This window comes from Triturus cristatus, chromosome 11 (assembly GCF_964204655.1).
Source record: "Triturus cristatus chromosome 11, aTriCri1.1, whole genome shotgun sequence".
NCBI classification, from domain to species: domain Eukaryota; kingdom Metazoa; phylum Chordata; class Amphibia; order Caudata; family Salamandridae; genus Triturus; species Triturus cristatus.
In genome coordinates this window covers 418440079-418468067 of record NC_140594.1, presented here as the reverse complement: position 1 = coordinate 418468067, position 27989 = coordinate 418440079, and the positions used below count along the sequence as shown (strand labels likewise).

The window sequence follows — 27989 nt, the reverse complement described above, 5'->3', positions numbered from 1 at the left end:
GCGTGTTGCTCTGACTTGTCATTGAGAATGGTGTTGCGTTGCCCCGTGTGTTGACGAATTGTTTTAGAGCTTGCAAGACAAATATACGTAAAAGTTGGCAAAATCCTTTATAATTTGGTCGATTGTGCTTTTCGCTGCCTTTTAAACGTCAGGGAATCAAAATATACGGCCGTTGGGGAGATCTTCACGGAAGGTATAAACGTAAGTGCTGCATTTCCTTATTTTATTTTCAATGCGTTTTGGAGTGTTTTACTAATTTGTGTTTGTTATTTTTGAAGCTGTGGCCCGTATCTTTAGGATTTCTTTACGGCATGGACACCTTGGCCAGTCGGCAATCGACAGCTGTGCGTTTTCAGGTAAGCCATTTTGCCTTTCATTTTTGTCCGCCATTTATTTGGTGTTCCCCTGTAGTGGCCCGTGTCTTAACGTCTTCCTTTCTGCATGGCCAGCTTTCCCCGTCTTGGATGGATCGCTTTGCGCTTACAGTTTGCCCATTTGTCATTTTATTGGTGACCGCCATTTGTTTTGGGGTCGCCTTTGATGGTCAGCTTTCTCTTGCTGTTGTGCGTGCGTAAAATTCGCTTACTCTCGTTGGGATGTTGCTCTGACTTGTCATTGAGAATGGTGTTGCGTTGCCCCGTGTGTTGACGAATTGTTTTAGAGCTTGCAAGACAAATATACGTAAAAGTTGGCAAAATCCTTTATAATTTGGTCGATTGTGCTTTTCGCTGCCTTTTAAACGTCAGGGAATCAAAGTATACGGCCGTTGGGGAGATCTTCACGGAAGGTATAAACGTAAGTGCTGCATTTCCTTATTTTATTTTCAATGCGTTTTGGAGTGTTTTACTAATTTGTGTTTGTTATTTTTGAAGCTGTGGCCCGTATCTTTAGGATTTCTTTACGGCATGGACACCTTGGCCAGTCGGCAATCGACAGCTGTGCGTTTTCAGGTAAGCCATTTTGCCTTTCATTTTTGTCCGCCATTTATTTGGTGTTCCCCTGTAGTGGCCCGTGTCTTAACGTCTTCCTTTCTGCATGGCCAGCTTTCCCCGTCTTGGATGGATCGCTTTGCGCTTACAGTTTGCCCATTTGTCATTTTATTGGTGACCGCCATTTGTTTTGGGGTCGCCTTTGATGGTCAGCTTTCTCTTGCTGTTGTGCGTGCGTAAAATTCGCTTACTCTCGTTGGGATGTTGCTCTGACTTGTCATTGAGAATGGTGTTGCGTTGCCCCGTGTGTTGACGAATTGTTTTAGAGCTTGCAAGACAAATATACGTAAAAGTTGGCAAAATCCTTTATAATTTGGTCTATTGTGCTTTTCGCTGCCTTTTAAACGTCAGGGAATCAAAGTATACGGCCGTTGGGGAGATCTTCACGGAAGGTATAAACGTAAGTGCTGCATTTCCTTATTTTATTTTCAATGCGTTTTGGAGTGTTTTACTAATTTGTGTTTGTTATTTTTGAAGCTGTGGCCCGTATCTTTAGGATTTCTTTACGGCATGGACACCTTGGCCAGTCGGCAATCGACAGCTGTGCGTTTTCAGGTAAGCCATATTGCCTTTCATTTTTGTCCGCCATTTATTTGGTGTTCCCCTGTAGTGGCCCGTGTCTTAACGTCTTCCTTTCTGCATGGCCAGCTTTCCCCGTCTTGGATGGATCGCTTTGCGCTTACAGTTTGCCCATTTGTCATTTTATTGGTGACCGCCATTTGTTTTGGGGTCGCCTTTGATGGTCAGCTTTCTCTTGCTGTTGTGCGTGCGTAAAATTCGCTTACTCTCGTTGGGATGTTGCTCTGACTTGTCATTGAGAATGGTGTTGCGTTGCCCCGTGTGTTGACGAATTGTTTTAGAGCTTGCAAGACAAATATACGTAAAAGTTGGCAAAATCCTTTATAATTTGGTCGATTGTGCTTTTCGCTGCCTTTTAAACGTCAGGGAATCAAAGTATACGGCCGTTGGGGAGATCTTCACGGAAGGTATAAACGTAAGTGCTGCATTTCCTTATTTTATTTTCAATGCGTTTTGGAGTGTTTTACTAATTTGTGTTTGTTATTTTTGAAGCTGTGGCCCGTATCTTTAGGATTTCTTTACGGCATGGACACCTTGGCCAGTCGGCAATCGACAGCTGTGCGTTTTCAGGTAAGCCATTTTGCCTTTCATTTTTGTCCGCCATTTATTTGGTGTTCCCCTGTAGTGGCCCGTGTCTTAACGTCTTCCTTTCTGCATGGCCAGCTTTCCCCGTCTTGGATGGATCGCTTTGCGCTTACAGTTTGCCCATTTGTCATTTTATTGGTGACCGCCATTTGTTTTGGGGTCGCCTTTGATGGTCAGCTTTCTCTTGCTGTTGTGTGTGCGTAAAATTCGCTTACTCTCGTTGGGATGTTGCTCTGACTTGTCATTGAGAATGGTGTTGCGTTGCCCCGTGTGTTGACGAATTGTTTTAGAGCTTGCAAGACAAATATACGTAAAAGTTGGCAAAATCCTTTATAATTTGGTCGATTGTGCTTTTCGCTGCCTTTTAAACGTCAGGGAATCAAAGTATACGGCCGTTGGGGAGATCTTCACGGAAGGTATAAACGTAAGTGCTGCATTTCCTTATTTTATTTTCAATGCGTTTTGGAGTGTTTTACTAATTTGTGTTTGTTATTTTTGAAGCTGTGGCCCGTATCTTTAGGATTTCTTTACGGCATGGACACCTTGGCCAGTCGGCAATCGACAGCTGTGCGTTTTCAGGTAAGCCATTTTGCCTTTCATTTTTGTCCGCCATTTATTTGGTGTTCCCCTGTAGTGGCCCGTGTCTTAACGTCTTCCTTTCTGCATGGCCAGCTTTCCCCGTCTTGGATGGATCGCTTTGCGCTTACAGTTTGCCCATTTGTCATTTTATTGGTGACCGCCATTTGTTTTGGGGTCGCCTTTGATGGTCAGCTTTCTCTTGCTGTTGTGCGTGCGTAAAATTCGCTTACTCTCGTTGGGATGTTGCTCTGACTTGTCATTGAGAATGGTGTTGCGTTGCCCCGTGTGTTGACGAATTGTTTTAGAGCTTGCAAGACAAATATACGTAAAAGTTGGCAAAATCCTTTATAATTTGGTCGATTGTGCTTTTCGCTGCCTTTTAAACGTCAGGGAATCAAAGTATACGGCCGTTGGGGAGATCTTCACGGAAGGTATAAACGTAAGTGCTGCATTTCCTTATTTTATTTTCAATGCGTTTTGGAGTGTTTTACTAATTTGTGTTTGTTATTTTTGAAGCTGTGGCCCGTATCTTTAGGATTTCTTTACGGCATGGACACCTTGGCCAGTCGGCAATCGACAGCTGTGCGTTTTCAGGTAAGCCATTTTGCCTTTCATTTTTGTCCGCCATTTATTTGGTGTTCCCCTGTAGTGACCCGTGTCTTAACGTCTTCCTTTCTGCATGGCCAGCTTTCCCCGTCTTGGATGGATCGCTTTGCGCTTACAGTTTGCCCATTTGTCATTTTATTGGTGACCGCCATTTGTTTTGGGGTCGCCTTTGATGGTCAGCTTTCTCTTGCTGTTGTGCGTGCGTAAAATTCGCTTACTCTCGTTGGGATGTTGCTCTGACTTGTCATTGAGAATGGTGTTGCGTTGCCCCGTGTGTTGACGAATTGTTTTAGAGCTTGCAAGACAAATATACGTAAAAGTTGGCAAAATCCTTTATAATTTGGTCGATTGTGCTTTTCGCTGCCTTTTAAACGTCAGGGAATCAAAGTATACGGCCGTTGGGGAGATCTTCACGGAAGGTATAAACGTAAGTGCTGCATTTCCTTATTTTATTTTCAATGCGTTTTGGAGTGTTTTACTAATTTGTGTTTGTTATTTTTGAAGCTGTGGCCCGTATCTTTAGGATTTCTTTACGGCATGGACACCTTGGCCAGTCGGCAATCGACAGCTGTGCGTTTTCAGGTAAGCCATTTTGCCTTTCATTTTTGTCCGCCATTTATTTGGTGTTCCCCTGTAGTGGCCCGTGTCTTAACGTCTTCCTTTCTGCATGGCCAGCTTTCCCCGTCTTGGATGGATCGCTTTGCGCTTACAGTTTGCCCATTTGTCATTTTATTGGTGACCGCCATTTGTTTTGGGGTCGCCTTTGATGGTCAGCTTTCTCTTGCTGTTGTGCGTGCGTAAAATTCTATTGCTCTCGTTGGGATGTTCCATTTTTGAGTGCCATTTACAATGTTTCCTGCGACATTCAGGTAAGTTCGTTTGTTTCGAAAAATACTACTAAATATAGTTTGGGGTTGGTTAGATTTTTCTATGTTTTTGATGCTGGTTGGAAATATTATGCAGTTACCGATAACAGAGCAGTGACACATATTATTGTAAGGATTGTCTGGCTCTTATGCGAAAGCGTTTTTAAATTCTTTTTTTTCCATGTTTGTGGTGTACTTGCGTTTATTACTTTTCTGAGGCTCATACAATCGATTTTAAGGTTGCAAGACAAATATACGTAAAAGTCGGCTAATTCCTTTAACATTTTGTCAAATGTGCATTTCGCTGCCTTTTAAACGTCAGGGAATTTAAGTACACGGCCGTTGGGGAGATCTTTACAAAAGCTATAGGAGTACGTGATGCATTTCCGTATTTTATTCTCAATGCGTTTTGGAGTGTTTTACTAACTTGTGTTTGGTATTTTTGTAGCTGTGGGCCGTATCTTTAGGATTTCTTTACGGCATGGACACCTTGGCCAGGCGGCAATGGACAGCTGTGTGTTTCCAGGTAAGCCATTTTGCCTTTCATTTGTGTCCGCCATTTTTTGGGTGTTCCCCTCTAGTGGGCCGTGTCTTAGCGTCTTCCTTTCTGCATGGCCAGCTTTCCCCGTCTTGGATGGATCGCTTTGCGATTACAGTTTTGCAGTTTTGCAATGAGTTTTGTTTTGTTTTACTAAATTGTATTTTGTTTATCTTTGTAGCTGTGGCCCAGATTTTTGGGATTTAGTTCCGGCATGGACACCTTTGCCAGGCGTCAATGGACAGCTGTGCGTTTCCACGTAAGCCATTTTGCCTTGTATTTGTGTCCTGCGACATTCAGGTAAGTACATTTTTTAACGAAAAAAAAGACCAAATAAAGTTTGCGGTTTGTTATCTTTTTCTATGTTTTTTATGCTACGAGGCAATCTTTAGCAGATACCGAAAACATAGCTGTTACATATATTATTGAGAGGATGGTATGGATCTTAGGTGTAAGCGATTTGCTAGGATTATTCTTTTCGTGTTTTTGGTTTGATTGCGTTTTATAGGTTTTTGAGGCTGATACAATTAACTTGGAGGTTGCAAGACAATTAACATTTGAAAATAGACTATTTCTTTTGAGAATTGTAGGATGTGCTTTTCGCTGCTTTTTTTTTCAAGCAGGGTGTGGCACGTACTTAAATTAAAGTATACGGCTGTTGGGGAGATCTTCACGGAAGGTATAAACGTAAGTGCTGCATTTCCTTATTTTATTTTACATGCGTTTTGGAGTGTTTTAGTAACTTGTGCTTGTTATCTTTGTAGCTGCGGCCCGTATTTTTCGGATTTCGTTACGGCATGGACACCTTGGCCAGGCGGCAATGGACAGCTGTGCGTTTCAAGGTAAGCCATTTTGCCTTTCATTTGTGTCCGCCATTTAATTGGTGTTCCCCTCTTGTGGCCCGTGTCTTAGCGTCTTCCTTTCTGCATGGCCAGCTTTCCCCGTCTTGGATGGATCACTTTGCGATTACAGTTTGCCCATTTGTAATTTTATTGGTGACCGCCATTTGTTTTGGGGTCGCCTTTGATGGTCAGCATTCTCTTGCTGTTGTGCGTGCGTAAAAATCTATTACTATCGTTGGGATGTCCCATTTTTGAGTGCCATTTACAATGTTTACTGCGACATTCAGGTAAGTTCGATTTTTCGAAATATATTACTAAATATAGTTTGGGGTTGGTTACATTTTTCTATGTTTTTTATGCTCGTTGGGAATATTATGCAGTTACCGAAAACAGAGCAGTGACATATTATTGTAAGGATTGTCTGGCTCTTATGCGAAAACGATTTTACATTCTTTTTTCTAAACCATGTTTGTGGTGTCATTGCGTTTCTTACTTTTTTGAGGCTCATACAATTGATTTAGAGGTTGCAAGACAAATATCCGTTAAAGTTGGCAAATTTTTTAATAATTTTGTCGCATGTGCTTTTCGCTGCCTTTGATACCTCAGGGTGTGGCACGTATTTAAATTAAAGTATGCGGGCGTTAGGGGGTTATCTTCACGGAAGGTATAGAAGTAAGTGCTGCATTTCTTTATTTTAATTGGTATGGGTTTTTGGAGGGTTTTACTACATTGTCTGTTTTTTATATTTTTAGCTGTTGCCCGTATTTTCACGTTTCTGTTCCGGCATGCACACCTTTGCAAGGCGCCAATGGTCAACTATGCGTTTCAAGGTAACCCATTTTGGCTTTGATTTCTGTTGCCTATTTCTTTGCTGGTCCCGTCCTGTGCTCCGTGTCTTGGCGTCTTCTTTCTTGCATGGAGTGCTTTGCCAGCCGTGAATCGACAGCTTTGCCTTTGGAGTTAACTTATTTGCAATTTTTGGACTAATCTGTCTTTTTCTTTACTTTCAATGTGTGCCCCGTGCTTTGGCGTCTTCGTTCCTCAATGATCAGCTTTGGCCGTCGACGAGGGACGGGTTTGTGATTACAGGTAAACCCAATTTATTATATTTGGTTGTTTGACATTTGACTCGGGGTCGTGTCTTAGTCTTATTGTGAACATTGTCTAACTTTGGCCGCACTTCGCATGCTCGTGATCAGATAGTGTTGCGTTAGTCACCTCTTACAGCCTCGTGCCCATCTCGTGTTTCCTGTGTTCAACGGCTGCTGTTTGCTAAAGTCAGTTAAACATCTTGTGTATATTCATGCTGTAAATACAATTTTTTTTTTATTTGTACAAATAGGCGAAAGTTTCAAGGTAAGTAAAATTGGGTATTATTTTGACGTTTCTAAGATTCTGTTTAACTAACCCTAAGATTCTTTTTTTTTTCTTTACAGCCAGACCACTTGGAGCCATCTCGCTCGCAGACGACGAACACCATGCTTTGTTATTCTAAATAGGCCCAACTCGCACATCAGCACTAACGATTATAACACGTCACAACCTCCACTATCCTTTCATTCGTAGGGACAGACTCCTATCTACAATTTACATACTGCCAGACATCAACATCCTTAACAACATCTCACCTACATGCTCTTTTAAACTACAAAGCGGTCTCTCTTTTGTGATTTAATTAAGTAACCAGCGTTTTTTTTCATTTACAGTATTTAAAGGAGTCAAGCAACAGTTAGAAACATTTCTTGAAGACAAACCAGCAGGTACACTTCGAGAGAGCGGACCGATACGATCGTTGGAAAACAAGTAAGTCACTTAATCCCGAGTGGAATTAAAGAGCCACTTGCATTATCAGGCTTTCCTCGATTTTGAGAATTTTATGTGCTTTCTGTACTTACATTGTTTTTGTAAACTTGGGTAATTATTTCGAAGTAAAAGACTGTAGTGGGGAAGTTTGCACATTTACTTTCATTCCTTCTACACATTTATCGATCATGCTTAACTTCCAGCCCATTGTGTATATATGTTGTACTTTCCATTTGCAACGCTAAATTCTTTTTTTTTTGTAGCGCTTTTTAACGGGCCCTTTTTTCATCTATTTTATATGCATAGGTCTAACAGTATGGTGAAAACTTTTTTATAAGTGTTACATGCCAATTTTCACGCGTAAAAATATGATTTCATAGTGCTTTTATGCCTTTTGTACGGTGATTCTTTGACGTTTAGTACCTTGCTACAACGCAACATAGTGAGTTGAAACATTTACAAAGCTTCATTTCAGCACTTGGTTTATTAAGTTTAAAATACAGATCATTCAGTACATATTTGGTTTATTGCCATGCACTTTTCACAGGGGATTTTTTGGGGGGGACACACAAACAGTACGTAGACGTTATATTTTGCAAATAATAATAATGCCTTCTGAAATTGCTTCTCTTACCTTACTGAAAATTGGTTGCCATTACTTTGGGGACACGCTGTACTGTTATTGCTAATTACTAGCAGCCTTGCATACTTTTAATTGGTAAAAATATTTGGGAGATATTGTATGTCAATTACAAGAATGAGCTAATGTATTAATCGCATACTGTAGTACTTTGCAGCCCATTGAGTATAAATGCTGTGGCAATTTTCTATTTACAACAGAGAATTGGTTATTGTTAGTAGCAATTCTTACGGGCCCATTTATCATATTTTGAATTAGCACATATCGAACAGTATGATAAAAGATTTGAGATATCGAGTTGCATGAACGTTTTCGCAAGTTACAATGTGCCTTAGTGGTGTTTCGCTTCCATACAGTGAATAGTTTTTGTAAAGTACCTCAACAATTTACAGTCTTAAATTTCAACTTACTTGCCGCCATTGATCTTAGCGACATGTCTATGTAAAGAACACTTCCTTCTTTTACCCACTTCCATAATGCAGAGTAATGGCAGGCTAGGCGGGATTTGTGATATATCGATTAGTGTGTACTATTCTCAGAGTTTAATTTCATTTGAGAAGCTCTGTTAACGTGCACTGATTTCTAGGTTAGTATACGCACATACCAGATAGAAACAGTACGAAGACTTTCACGTGTACTGTTTGCTGCTTAACATTTAGAGCACCTTACGTGGCGTTTATATTTTGATTGTGCTGCCGCCAAAAATGTTAGCACCAATTCATTTGAGAGCACACCTCCCCCCTCCACCCACTGCCATAATGCGGAGTAATGGCAGCCTAGCCTGTATTTTTAATTCGTTGTTTCGGAACGCTTCACACACACATTGAACATTGCAAACAGTGTAAATTTTAATTAGGCTGCATATGAAATTTAGCGGATACATCATTTTTTTTTTACGTTGGGCCGCAGCCCTGCTTATGTTCACGGCTTTCGAGGCATTTAAACGTAACTAATAAACAGGACCACTACGTTGACATAACTTTTATTGTGCTGCATGTCAGAATTATCGATTCAAAGGCATGCCGCCTTCAAGTTTTTAGTGCTATTGTCTCCGTTGCTATTACCGCGCAAATACGTTCTACCATGATTCACAGGAATAGCATTCTAATTGAATGAAAAGCATGTATGCCTATTGTTTCCTGCGCAAATAGAGCTATAGCAGTCTACTTTTGCACTTTTTGGTCCGTTCACAACGCGTTATTTCACACCTTTTTTATAGGAGTTTAATTTGCAGATAATTCAGTACACATTGGGTTTGTTGGCGTGCACTACTCACAGAAAATGTGTCATCTTTTCTATTCGGTAATTAATAATCAGGCCTTGGGGAATTGCTTCTTTTAACTTATTGTCACTTTGGAATTCGTTTGGGGACACGCTGTATAGTTTACAGTGAATCATAAGTATGCTTTAAAATTTTTCATTGCAGGGAAATACTTTTGGGATATTATAGGACACTTACAAGTAGTAGAAAATGTATTATACGCCGGCTGTATTATTACATATGCCACATCATGCACAACGCTAAGTTAGAGTCTTACTTTTCAAATTACTTACCGCCATTCAAGTTTGCGCCATGACACGCTGTACTGTTATTGCTATTTACGAGCAGCCTTGCATACTTTTAATTGTGTCGAAATAATTTGGAGATATTGTATGCCAATTAGAAGAAGGAGCTAATGTATTCGTCGCATGCTGTACTACTTTGCAGTCCATTGTGTATATAGGTTGTAACTTTATTCCCATTTGAAACACAGAATTAGTTTTTTTTGGTAGCAATTCTTACGGTCCCATTTATTATCTTTAGATATGCACATATCGAACAGTATGAACAATTTTTAGATATAGTGTCGCATGTACGTTTTCGCCAGTTAAAATATGCCTTATTAGTGTTCTATTGCTGCCATACAGTCACAAATAATTTGAGAACCTCTTTTAACCAGCACAGATTTATAGGTTACTATACGCACATACCAGATAGAAACAGTACGAAAACTTTCACGTGTACTGTTTGCTGCTTAACATTTAGAGCACCTTACGTTGCGTTTATATTTTAATTATGCTGCCGGGAAGAATGTTAGCACCAAATCATTTGAGAGCACACCTCCCCCCTCCACCCACTGCCATAATGCGGAGTCATGGCAGCCTAGTCTGTAGTTTTAATTAGTTGTTTACGTACGCTTTACACACATATTTAGCAGTACAAACAGTTTAGATTTTAATTGGGCTGCATAGGAGCTTTCGCGGATAAATCAGGTTTTGGGGGGTTGGGCCACAGCACTTCTTATGTTCACGGCTTTCGAGGCATTTAAACGTTACAATTAGACAGGGACACTACGTTGGCATCACTTTTATTGTGCTGCATGTTACAATTATCGATTCCAAGGCATGCAGCCTTAAAGATTTTAGTGGTATTGTATCCGTTGCTATTACCGCGAAAATACATTCTAACGTGATAAGCAGTAATAGCACTCTAATTGAATTTGAAGGATGTATGCCTATTGTTACCAGCGTAAATCGAGCTATATCACTGTACTTTTGCAATTTGTGGTGCGTTCACAAGGCGTCATTGCACACATTTTTTTCTAGAAGTTTAATTTACAAATCATTTTGTACATCTTTGGTTTATTGGCGTGCACTACTCGCAGGAAATTTTAGATTTTTAACAACGGACAGTACCTAGGCGTTATATCCGCAAAATGATAATCAGGCCTTCGGGAATTGCTTCTATTAACTTATTGGCAGTTTGTAATTAGTTTTTGTACACGCTGTATAGTTATTGGTGGATAATAGCAGGCTTGCAAAGTATTCATTCAGTGCAAATACTTTTTGGATATTATAGGACACTTACAATATCGAAAAAGGTATTATACGCCTGCTGTATACGCACATCATGCACAACAGTAAATTAAAGTCGGACTTTTTAAATTACTTACCTCCATTTCGGTTTGCACCATATCATTGCACAACACAGCTCCCCCCTCTACCCACTGCCATAATGCTAAGTAATAGCAGGCTAGGCTGTATTTCTAATATGTTGGTTATTTGCGTACACTTTTCACACACATTTGTTTCCTTTGTATTGCCCTCTCTGGATTGCCCTCTTTGTATTGCGCTGTTGATATTACCCTCTCTGTATTACTCTTTCTGTATTACTCTAATAAGCTCTCTGGATTAGGCTCTCTATATTACTCTATCTCTATAACTCTCTTTTTATTACTTTCTCTGTATTACACTCTCTGTATGACGCTCTCTGGATAACGTTCTCTGGATAACGTTCTCTGGATGACGCTCTCTGGATGACGCTCTCTGGATGACGCTCTCTGGATGACGCTCTCTGGATGACGCTCTCTGGATGACGCTCTCTGGATGACGCTCTCTGTACCACACTTGTGAGCATAACTCTACTGGTAATACTATAATAGTCTTAACAAATAACTATTTTGTGCACATTGCTAAACATATTGGGTTACATACACTTTCCCATACTGTTTAAGATACATAGTCTGCTTAGACACAACGTCTACACACACAGTATATACACACACACACTACACGCTGTCTTCACACAAACTCTCTTTACACATTACTGTGGAATTACTTCCCGCCAATAATGTTAGTGCCATGTCATTCGCACAGACAAAAACATGAACAGTACGAAGAATTTAAATCAATTATCAATTGTGCAGCAGCCATTAATGTTAGTGCCATTTCATTGCACAGCACACCTCCCCCCTCAATCCACTGCAATAATGTCCGCTAGAAATTTTCACATAACTGACACATAATGCAGTTTAATGGCAGCCAATGCTGGGTTTTTTTGGGATTGAAATAACGTAATAATTTAAAGTGCTTTACCAAATCCACAGCCGAAGCAAAGTATATCTCAGTATATGGTGCAATCAGATAAAATCCGTTTAAAAATGCTTTGTTCACGTTCACTTTAAATGTAAGAATGATTTTCAAAATAATCTGGGGAAATTTGTGATACAATAGAGGGTTATAGCAAGCTGAGCAGTTCATAATTTCGCTTACACATATACAATGCATTTTAACAAAATTAACGCTAATACATAGCAAGGGAAAGACATTTTTACATTTTAGTACATTGCCATTGCTTTTTGTTACTCTTTTAATAACAGTACAAATTTCTTGCACACAGGGACAAGAATTACCACCATGTGCTACAACCACAACATGGACTATACATCTTACACGTTGTTAATAAAACACACTACGTTCAGACTTAACTATGTTTGATAGCCATCTACACCTAGCCTTCTCCACCTAGCCCTCTCCACGTAGCCTTCTCCACGTAGCCTTCTCCACGTAGCCCTCTCCACGTAGCCCTCTCCACGTAGCCCTCTCCACGTAGCCCTCTCCACGTAGCCCTCTCCACGTAGCCCTCTCCACGTAGCCCTCTCCACGTAGCCCTCTCCACGTAGCCCTCTCCACGTAGCCCTCTCCACGTAGCCCTCTCCACGTAGCCCTTTACGCCTAGCCCTCTCCGCTTTGCCCTCTCTGTATTGCCCTCTCTGTATTGCCCTCTCTGTATTGCCCTCTCCGTATTGCCCTCTCTGTATTACCCTCTCTGTATTACCCTCTCGGTATTTCTCTAATAACTTCGCTGGATTATGCTCTCTATTACTCTCTCAATTACTCTCTATTCTGTATGGCGCTCTTTGTATGGCGCTCTCTGTATGACGCTCTCTGTATGACGCTCTCTGTATGACGCTCTCTGTATGACGCTCTCTTTAGGATGCTCTCTTTATGACGCTCTCTGTATGACGCTCTCTGTATGACGCTCTCTGTATGACGCTCTCTGTATGACGCTCTCTGTATGACGCTCTGTACCACACTCCCTCTACCACACTTATGAGCATGGTGCACAGAGCATAGTGCAGAGAGCGTGGTGCAGAGCGCATTGTGCAGAGAGCATAGTGCACTCTGTATTCACAAAAACTGTCCTTATAAATTAATGCACACAACACTTTAATACTCCGTAATACACAATCTTTAATAGAAGCTTATCTACATTCTATATTAATACTGTAGTACAGTATTACTACTTGCTCAACAATACACCTTCTCTATTAAACACTAGAATTCAATACTTTTAATGTTTTGAATAAGACTAAATTTTAAATTGTGCAATTACTTAACGCTATTATTAATGTTTGTTTTCTTTTTTCCTAGATTTTCTATTCTTGCCCTCAAACTCGCACGCTGCTAACTCCTTGACTTAACAACATCGAGGTAAAAGTACATAACTATTATGTTTAGCTAAGTACTTGTAATAACAGTTGTTGCAAAAGATCTGTATAGGATATATAGGAAATACACGTTTGGACTCACTTCCACTCTCTAGATATTGTTTTATATATCTATATATATATAGATATATTGAGTTTTGTTTTGCTGCTGGCACTAGATGGGCTGCTCCATGCCCATTGTTTAACAGAGGCCGCCCTGAAGAGTTGGGGGCTCCGTGCACTTGGAGAACTGTTTTGATGTTTAATTCTCGGAGCATGACTCACTCGCGGCCACCCGCCTACCAAGGATTGCCAAATGTGGTGAAAGGGTGTCCGTTGTTTGGAAGGGAGTCGGGAGAGATGACCTCTCTTTCTGACCGTTCTGGGTGACGAGCGTTTTCCAGAGGCTGCTAAATCAACAAGCACTATGCAAGTAAGCAAAGCCACAGGCCGAATGATCAAACCCTTTACGAACTGTGCAGTTAATTGGACTAACTTGTAAATAGAGCACTAAGCGGAGTACAAAAATTTATTGAAAATCCCGATATAATAACTGACTGGATATTATCTTGCACTATGGGAAATGAAGTTTTACTTGTGGTCATGTGACTTTTAATTTAAATTTGCACGCACGACGCACTTTGCTGTTACAATGTTTCCTCCTGTGAACAAGGCTCACGCCGAAACATGTAAGGAAATGGAAACCTGTGCGGTCACCTGTGGATTAAACGCTTTACTCTGGAAATGGGCCTCTGAGTTTTGTTTTGCTGCTGGCACTTGATGGGCTGCTCCATGCCCATTGTTTAACAGAGGCCGCCCTGAAGAGTTGGGGGCTCCGTGCACTTGGAGAACTGTTTTGATGTTTAATTCTCGGAGCATGACTCACTCGCGGCCACCCGCCTACCAAGGATTGCCAAATGTGGTGAAAGGGTGTCCGTTGTTTGGAAGGGAGTCGGGAGAGATGACCTCTCTTTCTGACCGTTCTGGGTGACGAGCGTTTTCCAGAGGCTGCTAAATCAACAAGCACTATGCAAGTAAGCAAAGCCACAGGCCGAATGATCAAACCCTTTACGAACTGTGCAGTTAATTGGACTAACTTGTAAATAGAGCACTAAGCGGAGTACAAAAATTTATTGAAAATCCCGATATAATAACTGACTGGATATTATCTTGCACTATGGGAAATGAAGTTTTACTTGTGGTCATGTGACTTTTAATTTAAATTTGCACGCACGACGCACTTTGCTGTTACAATGTTTCCTCCTGTGAACAAGGCTCACGCCGAAACATGTAAGGAAATGGAAACCTGTGCGGTCACCTGTGGATTAAACGCTTTACTCTGGAAATGGGCCTCTGAGTTTTGTTTTGCTGCTGGCACTTGATGGGCTGCTCCATGCCCATTGTTTAACAGAGGCCGCCCTGAAGAGTTGGGGGCTCCGTGCACTTGGAGAACTGTTTTGATGTTTAATTCTCGGAGCATGACTCACTCGCGGCCACCCGCCTACCAAGGATTGCCAAATGTGGTGAAAGGGTGTCCGTTGTTTGGAAGGGAGTCGGGAGAGATGACCTCTCTTTCTGACCGTTCTGGGTGACGAGCGTTTTCCAGAGGCTGCTAAATCAACAAGCACTATGCAAGTAAGCAAAGCCACAGGCCGAATGATCAAACCCTTTACGAACTGTGCAGTTAATTGGACTAACTTGTAAATAGAGCACTAAGCGGAGTACAAAAATTTATTGAAAATCCCGATATAATAACTGACTGGATATTATCTTGCACTATGGGAAATGAAGTTTTACTTGTGGTCATGTGACTTTTAATTTAAATTTGCACGCACGACGCACTTTGCTGTTACAATGTTTCCTCCTGTGAACAAGGCTCACGCCGAAACATGTAAGGAAATGGAAACCTGTGCGGTCACCTGTGGATTAAACGCTTTACTCTGGAAATGGGCCTCTGAGTTTTGTTTTGCTGCTGGCACTTGATGGGCTGCTCCATGCCCATTGTTTAACAGAGGCCGCCCTGAAGAGTTGGGGGCTCCGTGCACTTGGAGAACTGTTTTGATATATATATATATATATATATATATATATATATATATATATATATATACATATACATATACATAGATAGATCTATATCAAGAAACATATAGCTATATATCTCAAAAACTATAGCAACAAACAAAAAATATGGGGTAATAGGAAAAATACATCTTTTAACACTAAACCATATTTGTTTACAATTCATAAACAAGCCGTCTGCTAAAACAGTTACTAAAAACCAAAAGACAATTTTACCAATAGCTTATCACTAACAATACTAAACATTTGTTTTCACCGTCTAGTATACATATAGGAAGTAGTTTCTTAATCAGTCTGACACAGAAAAAAAACCACATACATAATTCTAGATAGCGTATATATATATATATATATATATATATATATATATATATATATATATAATAATCTTATAAAGTGAAAACTTTTTCATAATTACGCTCAAAACATACACAATTAAACACAATAGGAAAAGTGTTGGACTAGCTAAGTAAATTTTATGTAGACTGTGTAAAAAAAGTTGATTTACGTAAGAATTGAATTTGGTTAAAACTTTATCTACAATATCTTAGTCGGTCTCAATCTATATCTATCCCTATCTATCTATCTATATATTAATATATATAGATATATATATATAGGTATAGAGATATATATTTATACAGATAGGTCGATATATCTATATATATACATATATATATAGAGATATCTAAGATCGAAGTAGAGATAAACAAAGACAAAATACATACATGTAATATACATTTATTCGCTTTCCAAAACTGTAGCGTAACACAGGCTCATATTTTAGCATCACAGCATAGATCGTTAATTCCTATTCAAGGTACCATATTAAAACCAGTTACTTAATATTTGGTTTCTCTACACACTGAGAGAATACATAGTGTACAATTCTAACCTGCACACTATCGTTTTTGTCCAACCATATTATAGGAAACTTAGTGTAATAATAAATATGAAAAGGGTACTGCAGGCTGATTATCATCAGGGTAATGTTCGATTTTCTGGTAATTCAAGAGGCAAACAATGTTTGCCAAATAGCACAATTGCAATTATACACAACTATTGCAAAAATGCAAATACATGGACCATAGAAGATTTACATTACATTATGGACTTAGGTGATGCTTTATATAAAGATATGCATTCCATTAATAAACAACAGCTTATGCACCCTGACGATTTACCTAATTTTATACAACACAATACATTAATATATGCACTTAAACTTAAAGAACTTTCTTATGGAGACATATTGACCCATTTTGAGCCATCTTCCCCAAATATGCAAACAGTTTTAAAAGCAGCACTAGATTTGCATTCTGGTGTTTTACTTTGCATGGATATTTATGTTATATCCATTGTAAATAATAACAATACATATTATGTATTTGACTCACATAGCCGTGACAACACAGGGATGCCTCACCCAAATGGCACATGTATTACTATACAAATGGCATTTTATGAACTTATAGACTACATTACAAAACTTGCACAAAGTCTTAAGTCCCCCAATTGTAATTGTGTAGCATATGAATTAACTCCTATACATATAAGTACAATTAAAAAAGAATCGCTACAAAAACACATACTCACGAATGAAAGAAATATGACTACAGTCCCAGTTAAAAATATTTATGTGCATTCGACTGAGGCATGTAGTAATTTTTTTACACACGCATTTCAAACACGTATACAAGCAGCCAAAAACAACATTAAAATACTTAATAGCCATTTGCAAAATATCGAACAGCCATCCACATCATTAAATAAGATTAGTACGACAACATATCCAAGTACTCTTACTGAAACACCTAAAACACTGTCTACAACTAATAGCAGTAACATAAGTATACCACAATGTAATAGTATACCACAGAAGAGTACTACTGCAAACACATATGCAGATATCGTTAAGAAAACACTCACACCTATAAACATACATCCCAAACAACATACATCAGATACTAATTTACATAGAAACACATATGAAGATAATAGCCATCGTACAGATATCTGTATTACTGAAAGTAATACATTATTAGTCTCAGAAAGTATACCCAATAGCATATTGCCAAAAACAGTACAAAACACTGGCAATATCAACATCGATGCTACTATTTTAACACAAGCAACACAACAAACACATTCTTTCAATATAACAGAAAAAAAGCCAGAAGAGATCAATATTAATAAGATATCACCAAATTCGAAAAATCTAACAAATACAGTATTTGCTATTATCTATAACCACTGTAAACCAGCATCTACTTGGAATACTTTAGATTTGCGTAACATTATTGCTCTTGCAGATGCTTTAAATACAGAAATGCACGCACTAAATACAGAAGATTGTGAGCAACATAATTTACCAAATTACATATGCCACAATAGCATAATATATTCTATAAAGCTTAAAAAAGAATTTCAAAGCAAAATCCCTGAAAAAGAACTACTTAGGAATGACAAATTTTTAACTACAATAGCTTCAACTATTAATGATGACACTGGTGGATTAATAGGTATAGGAAACTATGCAATTTCTGTATTTAAAACTCTTGATGCATATTTTACATTTCATTCGCATAGCCAAGATAAAAATGCTATACCACATCCAAATGGAACATGTTTTGCTATACGAATTGAAACTATTGATGGACTGATAGATTACATTAGAAAGGTAGTTGATAAAGAAATACTAACCCATTCACAATCTGTTACTTTAAAACTAACACCAGTGAAAATAAACACAATTATGCAAGCTTCACTTAAGGCAACGCAAAAAAACCACAGGAAAGGTAAAATGACGTTTCAAAAAAAATTATATGTTCATAAAACAAAGATAGCTTCTAATGCATTAACACATATGCCAACAACAAACATACAAGTAGAAGGTGCGAATTTGAACACAGTTAACACCCCCCACCAAAAAATTGTACATTCTAATGTGCAAAATCGCAATGCTAATGTGGGAACAGACACATTTACACATAGTGATGCTGTACAAAGTAGTACAATAGAAGTTCAGCTAAATACAAGAAAAAGAAAACGTACGCCACAAACAGATAATACACCTAGCACAGATATTAATCAAAGGTTACAAAGAACAAACAGCATAATTAATAACTTTCATGCCCAAATAACCTATGGTCCAGAGTATGCTTGCACTATTTGCAATCAATTGTGGCATAAGCAAAACTTGCAAAAAACAAACAATATTAGAACTAACGAAAAATTCATAACATGTAACATTAGTGAACTACAAACAGATGAGATATGTAAAACATGTTATAGCTATATTACTAAAAAAAAAATACCGCCTTGTTCTATTTATAATAAAATGTCATTTCCGGATATCCCAGCAGCCTTACACTTGCATAATTTAGAAGAAAGATTAGTAGCACCCAGAATCCCTTTTGTACAAATTAGAACACTACCACGCGGATTCCAAAAATGTCTCTCAGGTGCAGTAGTTAATGTACCTGCAGATGTTATGAGAACTGTTACTGTTTTACCAAGGCAAATCAATGATAACATGACCATTCCCATTAAATTGAAAAGAAAATTAAGTTATAAATCTTTTACCCATTTTGAAAATGTTCGCCCAAATAAAGTAAAACATGCAGCTCTATATCTAGCAACTAATAGCAGTATGTTCAAAGAATATGGAGTTACCCTTAATCCTGATTGGGAATATACTGCGCCAAATATACCACCTTGTAATGACACTTCAGATACACATAATACATCAGATTCTGAAGACAACATTGGCACAGGAAATTTAGATACTATGCTAACTAATGAAACAATAACTACAGAAAACATAAATATTTTAAATTTAGCACCTGCAGAACATAACACACCAAGAGGTCTATATGAAGATATAGATTCCAAATATTTAGCTTTCCCTACAATATTTTGCGGAAAGCGAAGACCAACTAATAAAGAAAGGCATGTACCAATACATTATAGCACTATATGTCAATGGGAATTAAGAAGTCATGATCAAAGAGTAGCAAAGTGTATAACAAATGTTTTCTTTAAATTGGCTAAATTACGTATAAAACAAATACATAGCAAAATATACATCTCACTTAGGAAATACTTTAATAATGGTAAAGTGATAACTGCAAAAGACATAAAAGAAAAATTAAACTGCATTCTCCAATATAATGAGGGGTACAAAATACTAAAGACTATACGTAGTTCACCACCATATTGGGAGCAATGCAAAAAAGACCTATTTGCTATGATAAGACAATTGGGAATACCAACTTTTTTTTTAACTTTGTCAGCTGCAGAAACAAAATGGTATCATTTAATCAATATCTTATTACGCACAGAGAAAAAAAAAGAATGTACACAAGAAGAATTTGCAAGTATGTCATGGGAAACAAAATGCACATTAATCCAACAAAATCCCATTACATGTGCAAGGCATTTTGATTTTCAGGTTAGAAAGCTATTTAATTGTATTTTATTACATGAAAGTAACCCAATTGGCAAAATTTTAGATTTCTTTTATAGAGTAGAATTCCAACAGCGGGGATCACCACATATACATGCTATAATATGGATAGAAAATGCACCACAATATGAAAATTCTGAGCTCAATGAAGTTATTACTTTTATAAATAAGTATATAACATGTGCAAAGACACAAGATCCAAACATAGAGCCTTTAATACCCCTCCAAAGGCATGGGCATACAAAAAATTGCAGGATCAAGCATAAAAGAACATGCAAATATCAATACCCAAAATATCCCATGCCTGAAACTTATATATTAGAGCAATTAGAACTAGACAAAACTAATCAAGAACTCCTTCAACAAATTGATCTAATACATCTAACTATGAACACACAAGACTTCCAAAGTTATACTTTTGATGAGTTCTTAAGTAAAATGCAACTAAATTTAAAACAGTATCTATTGTGTATACAGTCAATAATAGGGAAAAAAACAATTTTTCTAAAAAGAGCACCATCTGAATGCTTTATAAATAACTACAATACTACCATTTTACAAGCATGGAAAGCAAATATTGATATCCAATACATCTTAGATGCATATGCATGTGCTGTATATATTGTTTCATATATTAGTAAATCTCAACGTGGGATGAGCAGAATAATTGCACAAGCTGCAAAAGAAGTATATCACAATCCTAGCATAAAAGATCAGCTTAAGCATATAGGTAACAAATTCTTAAACTGTACTGAAATAAGTGCACAAGAGGCAGCTTATCTTATACTTCAAATTCCATTACGGAAAAGTTCGCGCTCTTTTGTATTCATTAATACAAGCCCACCAGAAAAGCGTACATACTTATTAAAAGATATGGAGACTATTAATTTATTGCCAGATACTTCTCATAAAATACAATTTGAAAATATTATAGTAAAGTACAGCAAACGGCCAGAAAATTTAGAAACCTGTGCATTAGCTGACTATGCATCTAGGTATGATGAGAAGAAAAAAAAAAAAAAAGGGAAACAAGAAACAGACCATGACAATTTTCTAGCAGAAAATAACTTTTATAGCTCAGATGAGGAAGAACTTACAATTAATATACAAGAAGAAATAATAGAAAATGAATATATAAAACGGAAAAACCCTAAAATAATTCGCTATTGTAGATTTAACAAAAAAAATGACTCTGAAAATTACTATCGCGAATTGATAATGCTTTATTATCCATGGAGAGTAGAACATCTAATAATTGGCCACAAAAAAACATATTATGAACGCTATTTAGAAATTAAAAGCACTGTTGACTTTCACCATAATAGATATAATAAAACACTAAAAAACATTGAGACTGAAAACATTACAGTAGAACCATTGATTCTACCCCAAACAAATATGAATACAGATGACACCATATATCCTCAAATTCCAGTTAATGAACAATTACTATATGACTTATCATTCGATTTAGGCATTAGAAGTACAAGTATTGAAGAAGCAATAACCAATAATTTAATGCCAAATGAACAGTATAACAACATAATGCAAAATCTGACAAATGAGCAACTGAACTTTATATACCATCACTTAAATTGGATAAAAACAAAAGAAGAACCCTGCTACACATTTTGTACCGGTGGTGCAGGAGTAGGTAAAAGTTTCCTTATTACAGCGCTTTACCAAACATTACTACGCTACTACAATACTAGAGCAGGGGAAAATCCAGACAACATATATGTACTGCTTACAGCTCCTACAGGCAAAGCAGCACATAATATTCATGGAAAAACACTACATAGTACGTTTAAAATACCAGTTTCACAAACGCTAACTCATAAACCACTAACTCATGAGAGCAGGAGTACACTACAAAACGAGTTAATGCATCTTAAATTGCTAATAATTGATGAGATATCAATGGTAGGGGCTAATTTATTTAATTTCATACATAATAGATTACAAGAAATAAAAATGTCCAATCTCCCTTTTGGTGGGATATCTATATTAGCAATTGGAGATTTTTATCAATTGAAACCAGTTTTTGACACGTACATTTTTGAAAACCCCAGGCATTCATACAGACCAGTAAGTACTAATCTATGGCAAGAACATTTTAAGTTATTTGAATTAACAAAAATTATGCGGCAGCTAAATGACTTGCCATTTGCAGAACTACTAAACAGATTAAGAGAAGGGAAACACAATGAGGCAGATATAATACAGATACAAACACGAGAATTAGAACCACCAATAACCATTAGCAAAACGATTCCTTATATTATGCCAACAAACAAAGAGGTTGATAACATTAATAGTGAAGTTTTATTACAACACATATTAAACTATCCTGTCTACACGGCAACAGCCATAGATACAGTAGCAGCAGACTTAAGTGAAATTGTGAAAAAGAAAATATTAGCTCAGTTACCTACAAATGCAACTAAAACCATGGGACTGCCATTTATAGTACACATTGCCTTAAAATTACGATATGATATAACTTCCAATATTAATGTTAATGATGGTTTGACAAATGGTGCGACAGGTATAGTTGAATTTGTAGAAGCACTAAATAACAGCCCTACTGTAGTATGGATTAATTTTGATAAACAAAATGTTGGTAAAAGTACAAGGCTAGACAATAAACACATGTATACAACTAACATTGCGCCTCATTGGACACCAATACATGCTATAACACGGCACTTTCAATTCACACACAAATTTATCACAATTATACGCAAACAATTTCCCCTACGCCAATCCTCTGCACGTACTATACACAGAACACAAGGAGAAACAATCGAACCACTTTACATACATTTTAACAATAGCAAAATCCATCATATGCATTATGTAGCTTTAAGCAGAGCCAGATCCTTAGGTAACATCTATATTAAAAACTTTCAGCAGGAGAAAATTGTTGTCCATTCTAAAGTGCATGAAGAAATGGGCAGATTAAGGACAAATATGCAATTGCAAATGTCTGTTCCTCAATTAATTACCTATAACGGAATGTGTAATATCATTGTACATAATATACGATCACTGCAAAAAAATTACACAGCACTAAAATCAGACACCAATATAATGAATGCTGATATTCTATGCTTTACTGAAATAAACACAACTAGGACATCGGATAGCAATACTTTCTTGATAGAACAGTACCATCTTTTAATATTTGATAAATTCCACCATCACCAAACTAAGCATGGAATAGCAATTTACTACCGAAAAAATATTAACTTGCTGCCAATATATGAAACACAACACGAAATTGATATTCTACATTTTACTCAACATCTTAACAATTGCAACTACTTATTTGTAATACTATACAAGCCTCCACATGTACATATACAAACACTTTTAAAAGTTGTAAGTAGCATATTAAACTTTTACCCTGAATATAACTACATAATAATGGGTGACTTCAACATAGATGTAACACAAGAAACACAAAACACAGCACTACTATTACAATATATGCTAGACGAATTTCAATGTCAGCAAATAATCACACAATATACAACTGACTACAAATCAACATTAGATCATATCTATACTAATGTACACATAAGAAACTATGGCATATTAGAATCATATTATAGTGATCACAAAGCCTTATGGGTAGCAATTTAAAAAGCATGTTGTGTATATATGTGTGTTTTATCGGCTCAGTATCTTTATGTGGCTGGCTTACTATGTGTGTTACGTGAGTTTGTATGTGTGTAAGTCTGTGGCTCTGTATGTGTATGTCTGTAGATCTGTATATGTATTGGTAGCTCTCTGTGAATATAGCTGTGTCATTATGGCCTGCTCTGTATGTGTGTCTGAATGATAGACTTTGTGTCTGTGTGTGGCTCTGTCTCTATGGGTCTATATATATATATGTGTAATTGGCTCTCTCTCTATCACTACTTCACTCTCTCGCCCAAAAAATCTCCGTACCTGACTCCCTCACCACCTCACTCTCTCTCTCACACTACTTCACTCTCTTTCACGAGCTAAATCACTCTCTCTACCTCCACTCTCTACCTCACTGCTCAACTCTCTATATAGCACAGCATCACAATAACTCTACATACACTAACTATATCACTCAATACCTCAATATATCACAATACATCACTCTCTCACTACGACACTCTCTAACATAATATCTCACAACTTAACGTTCTCACTCAATAAGTCACTATCTCACAACATCACTATAGCCATTTATATTTCACAATTTCCCTCTCACTACCTCACTATATCAAAAGTCACTCTCGCAAACATACACTACATCACTTACTCTCGAATACACTATCTATCTCGCTACCTTACAACTTCACTCTCTCTAACACACTACATCACTCTCTCAATATCTCAGTATCTCACCATCTCAATATTTCTAGCGCATTGAAAAAATTACAATCTCACTTTCAATAACTCACTCTCTTACTACCTCACAACATCACTCTCGGTTTCTATTTCACAACCTCACAACATTACTCACCCTCACGACATCAGGCTTTCAATACATCAATCTCGATTTCTATTAATACCTCACTCTCGTATCTACTTCACTCTTTGTTATTAAATAACTCTCTCTATTTAGTAAGCAGGCTTTAAAATTGAATTACTTAGTTTGTAATACCGTAACAATTTAAACAGTTAATTCGGAAATATATACTCACAATTTATTCTCCTTTCAGATGATTTCGATCCAAGAAATTAAGATGGGGAAACAACAAGAGAGCAAACCTTTTCAAAAGGCTATAAGAGCAAATATTGTCACATGTTCGCAGAAAACACACTACCGCAATGCAAAGCAAGAAAACAAAATCTTGTACCACCTAGCACTAGCAGATGAAAGTGGTTCTATTAAAGCCACATGCTATAACGACAATTTTTTCAATCAAACAAAAAAAGGGAATGGAATTATTATAAGGAATTTCCTAGCCAAAAACAATGTTATTCTATTAACGAAACATACCAAAATATCGAGGATGCTGCCTTTAACGCTTCCAAGTGAAATACTACACGAAGCGCAAAACATACTAGAGCCACCAGCTCCACCAATATCACCTATTAAAACAATCCGAGAAGCAAAGTTACGGACATTAATGACCATATCGGGGACTATATCAGAGGTAAGTTTATAAGTAAAATAAAAATTTAGAAAAACAGTAAACTTGTTGTTACAATATTCTAGTCTCGCACAGTCAACAGAACACACACTCAGCCCAAAAAAAAAAAACCTCTCTATGCACAACACCCACTCTTCACCAAAAATGCTCGCTTCCCCAGTTCTGCTCTCTTCCACACACCTGCTCTCTTCCCCATACCCGCTCTCTTCCACGTACCCGCTCGCTTCCCCATACCCGCTCTCTTCCCCACACCCGCTCTCTTCCCTCACACCCGCTCTCTTCCCTCACACACGCTCTCTTCCCCACACACGCTCTCTTCCCCACACACGCTCTCTTCCCCACACACGCTCTCTTGCCCACACACGCTCTCTTCCCCACACACGCTCTCTTCCCCACATACGATCTCTTCCACACACCCACTCTCTTCCCCACACCCGCTCTCCAAAACAATCTTACAAACAGACTCGGTTAACCACACTAGCATCACAAATCTCTCATGCACAACACTCTCTTCCAAAACTATACCCCACAACCACTCTTCCCCAAAAAGGCGCTGTTCCACATACCTGCTCTCTTCCCCATACCCGCTCTCTTCCCCATACCCGCTCTCTTCCCCATACCCGCTCTCTTCCCCATACCTGCTCTCTTCACCACAAACGCTCTCTTCCCCACACCTGCACTGTTCCCCACACCTGCACTCTTCCCCACACCTGCACTCTTCCCCACACCCCCTCTCTTCCCCACACCTCCTCTATTCCCCACACCCACTCTCTTCCCCACACCCGCTCTCTTCCACACACCCCCTCTCTTCCCCACACCCGCTCTCCAAAACAATCTTACAAACAGACTCGGTTAACCACACTAGCATCACAAATCTCTCATGCACAACACTCTCTTCCAAAACTATACCCCACAACCACTCTTCCCCAAAAAGGCGCAGTTCCACATACCTGCTCTCTTCCCCATACCCGCTCTCTTCCCCATACCCGCTCTCTTCCCCATACCTGCTCTCTTCACCACACACGCTCTCTTCTCCACAAACGCTCTCTTGCCCACACCAGCACTCTTCCCCACACCTGCACTCTTCCCCACACCTGCACTCTTCCCCACACCCCCTCTCTTCCCCACACCCCCTCTATTCCCCACAGCCGCTCTCTTCCCCACACCCGCTCTCTTCCCCACACCCGCTCTCTTCCCCACAACCGCTCCCCGCTCTTTCCCACACCCGCTCGCTTCACCACACCCGCTCGCTTCCCCACACCCGCTCTCTTCCCCACACCCGCTCTCTTCCCCACACCCGCTCTCTTCCCCACACCCGCTCTCTTCCCCACACCCGCTCTCTTCCCCACACCCGCTCTCTTCCACACACCCGCTCTCTTCCCCACACCCGCTCTCTTCCCCACACCCGCTCTCTTCCCCACACCCGCTCTCTTCCCCACACACGCTCTCTTCCCCACACACGCTCTCTTCCCCACACACGCTCTCTTCCCCACACCCGCTCTCCAAAACAATCTTACAAACACACTCTATTAACCACACTCGCATCACAAAACTCTCGTAAACACACTCTCTTCATACACTAACTGCACCACCCTCTTTCGGCACAAATCTATCTTCCACACACTCTCTATACACCACACTGTCTTCAACACATTCTCTTTACACGCACTCTATCTGCACCGCACTCTATCTGCACCGCACTCTATCTGCACCGCACTCTATCTGCACCGCACTCTGTCTGCACCGCACTCTGTCTGCACCGCACTCTGTCTGCACCGCACTCTGTCTGCACCGCACTCTGTCTGCACCGCACTCTGTTATACTAAAACTACATATACAAAAAGTAATAATTAAATTTGCTTTATTTCACAGGAAGAAGAAACTAAAAACATTTTTATCGCAGGACAAGAAACAAAATTAAAATCCATTACACTTATTGACACGACAGACTCTGTTAAAATAACATTGTGGAGAAATGCAACGGAATTCCCAATTACACTTGGAAATTATGTGAAAATGACACACTTGACCGTCCATGAATTTAATAATGAAAAAATGTTAAATACTACTCACAATACACATATAGAAGTAAGTGCAAAATCTTTTTTACATTATATACCTGTGTGGGTCGTTATGTGTGTAGCTCAGTGTATGTGCATCAGTGTATGTTTTTAGGTGTCTGTCTATATGTATGGATAACTATCTATGTATATATCAATGCCTCCAGGTCACTACATCATAACTTCACGCTCACTCTATATCACTACATCGCTCCATTACTTTCTATCTCACTCCTTCACACTCTCACTTTCAATGCCTCACTCAAAATATACACTACTCACTCTCTATAACTCACTCTCTCACTCAATATCTAGTGCTATCTCAATACTGCACTCTAACTCACTACCTCACTATCTTACAAGCTTTCTCTCTCCAAACATCACAAATCACTCTATTACTAAATCACTCTCTATCTCAATTCATCACAAATTCTCTATATCCATCCAAAAAATTAACTCACTCACTCTCAAACTCACTACCTCACTCTCTCTCTTTATATCTATCGCTTTCTATATCACTTAACATCTATACTACTCCAAAAAATAAATATAAACTTACTGCACACTATATGCCTCTATTAATAATTCTGTTTTACTTTGCAGATAATAGAACCACCTTTGGAAAAAATTACCATTACTATATATGGAATTGAAAATACTACACAAGAAAAAAGTACCATAACGGTACAAATACAAGACAATGAACTTTTCAAATCCATGGACATCGAAAATACTATTTTAATGGACTACCTCAATATTCCAACAGATGTAGAAGATTTTTCAGAAACTCTCATGCATCACTTACCAACAACTTTAAATGTTATATTTAGAAATGGATGCATTCTAGAAATTGTCGAATAATCTTGCTAACGAATCTTTTTAACATAACACTAATGTAAAATTTGAATAATTTGTTAACAATGTATATACAAAAATTTCTATAATAAAAGCAGATAAACAGG

The 27989-nt window shown here is 38.4% G+C and overlaps 1 protein-coding gene across 2 annotated transcripts; it reads left to right on the top strand.

Moving 5' to 3' along the window:
• On the top strand, positions 1–27989 carry LOC146784352 (uncharacterized). Of its 2 annotated transcripts, XM_085636171.1 has the most exons (16): positions 1–356; positions 873–950; positions 1467–1544; positions 2061–2138; positions 2655–2732; positions 3249–3326; positions 3843–3920; positions 4653–4730; positions 4924–5001; positions 5507–5584; positions 6337–6414; positions 6637–7387; positions 13221–13280; positions 24533–24970; positions 26840–27055; positions 27631–27989. In XM_085636171.1, exons 1-12 carry the CDS (start codon positions 312–314, stop codon positions 6703–6705), a joined length of 894 nt encoding a protein of 297 aa, XP_085492297.1. In that variant the 5' UTR covers positions 1–311; the 3' UTR covers positions 6706–7387; positions 13221–13280; positions 24533–24970; positions 26840–27055; positions 27631–27989. The 2 variants fall into 2 exon arrangements, with proteins under 2 accessions (XP_085492297.1, XP_085492296.1); XM_085636170.1 differs by lacking the exons at positions 1–356; positions 873–950; positions 1467–1544; ... (6 more) ...; positions 5507–5584; positions 6337–6414 and having other exon boundaries at positions 6518–7387.

Excerpts from the sequence above, each read along its gene's own strand:
- LOC146784352 (XM_085636170.1), top strand. The coding sequence starts at position 24,533 with ATGATTTCGATCCAAGAAATTAAGATGGGGAAACAACAAGAGAGCAAA. Across the intron at positions 24,971-26,839 it reads TATCGGGGACTATATCAGAG|GAAGAAGAAACTAAAAACAT; the intron begins GTAAGTTTATAA and ends TTTATTTCACAG. Across the intron at positions 27,056-27,630 it reads CTCACAATACACATATAGAA|ATAATAGAACCACCTTTGGA; the intron begins GTAAGTGCAAAA and ends TTTACTTTGCAG.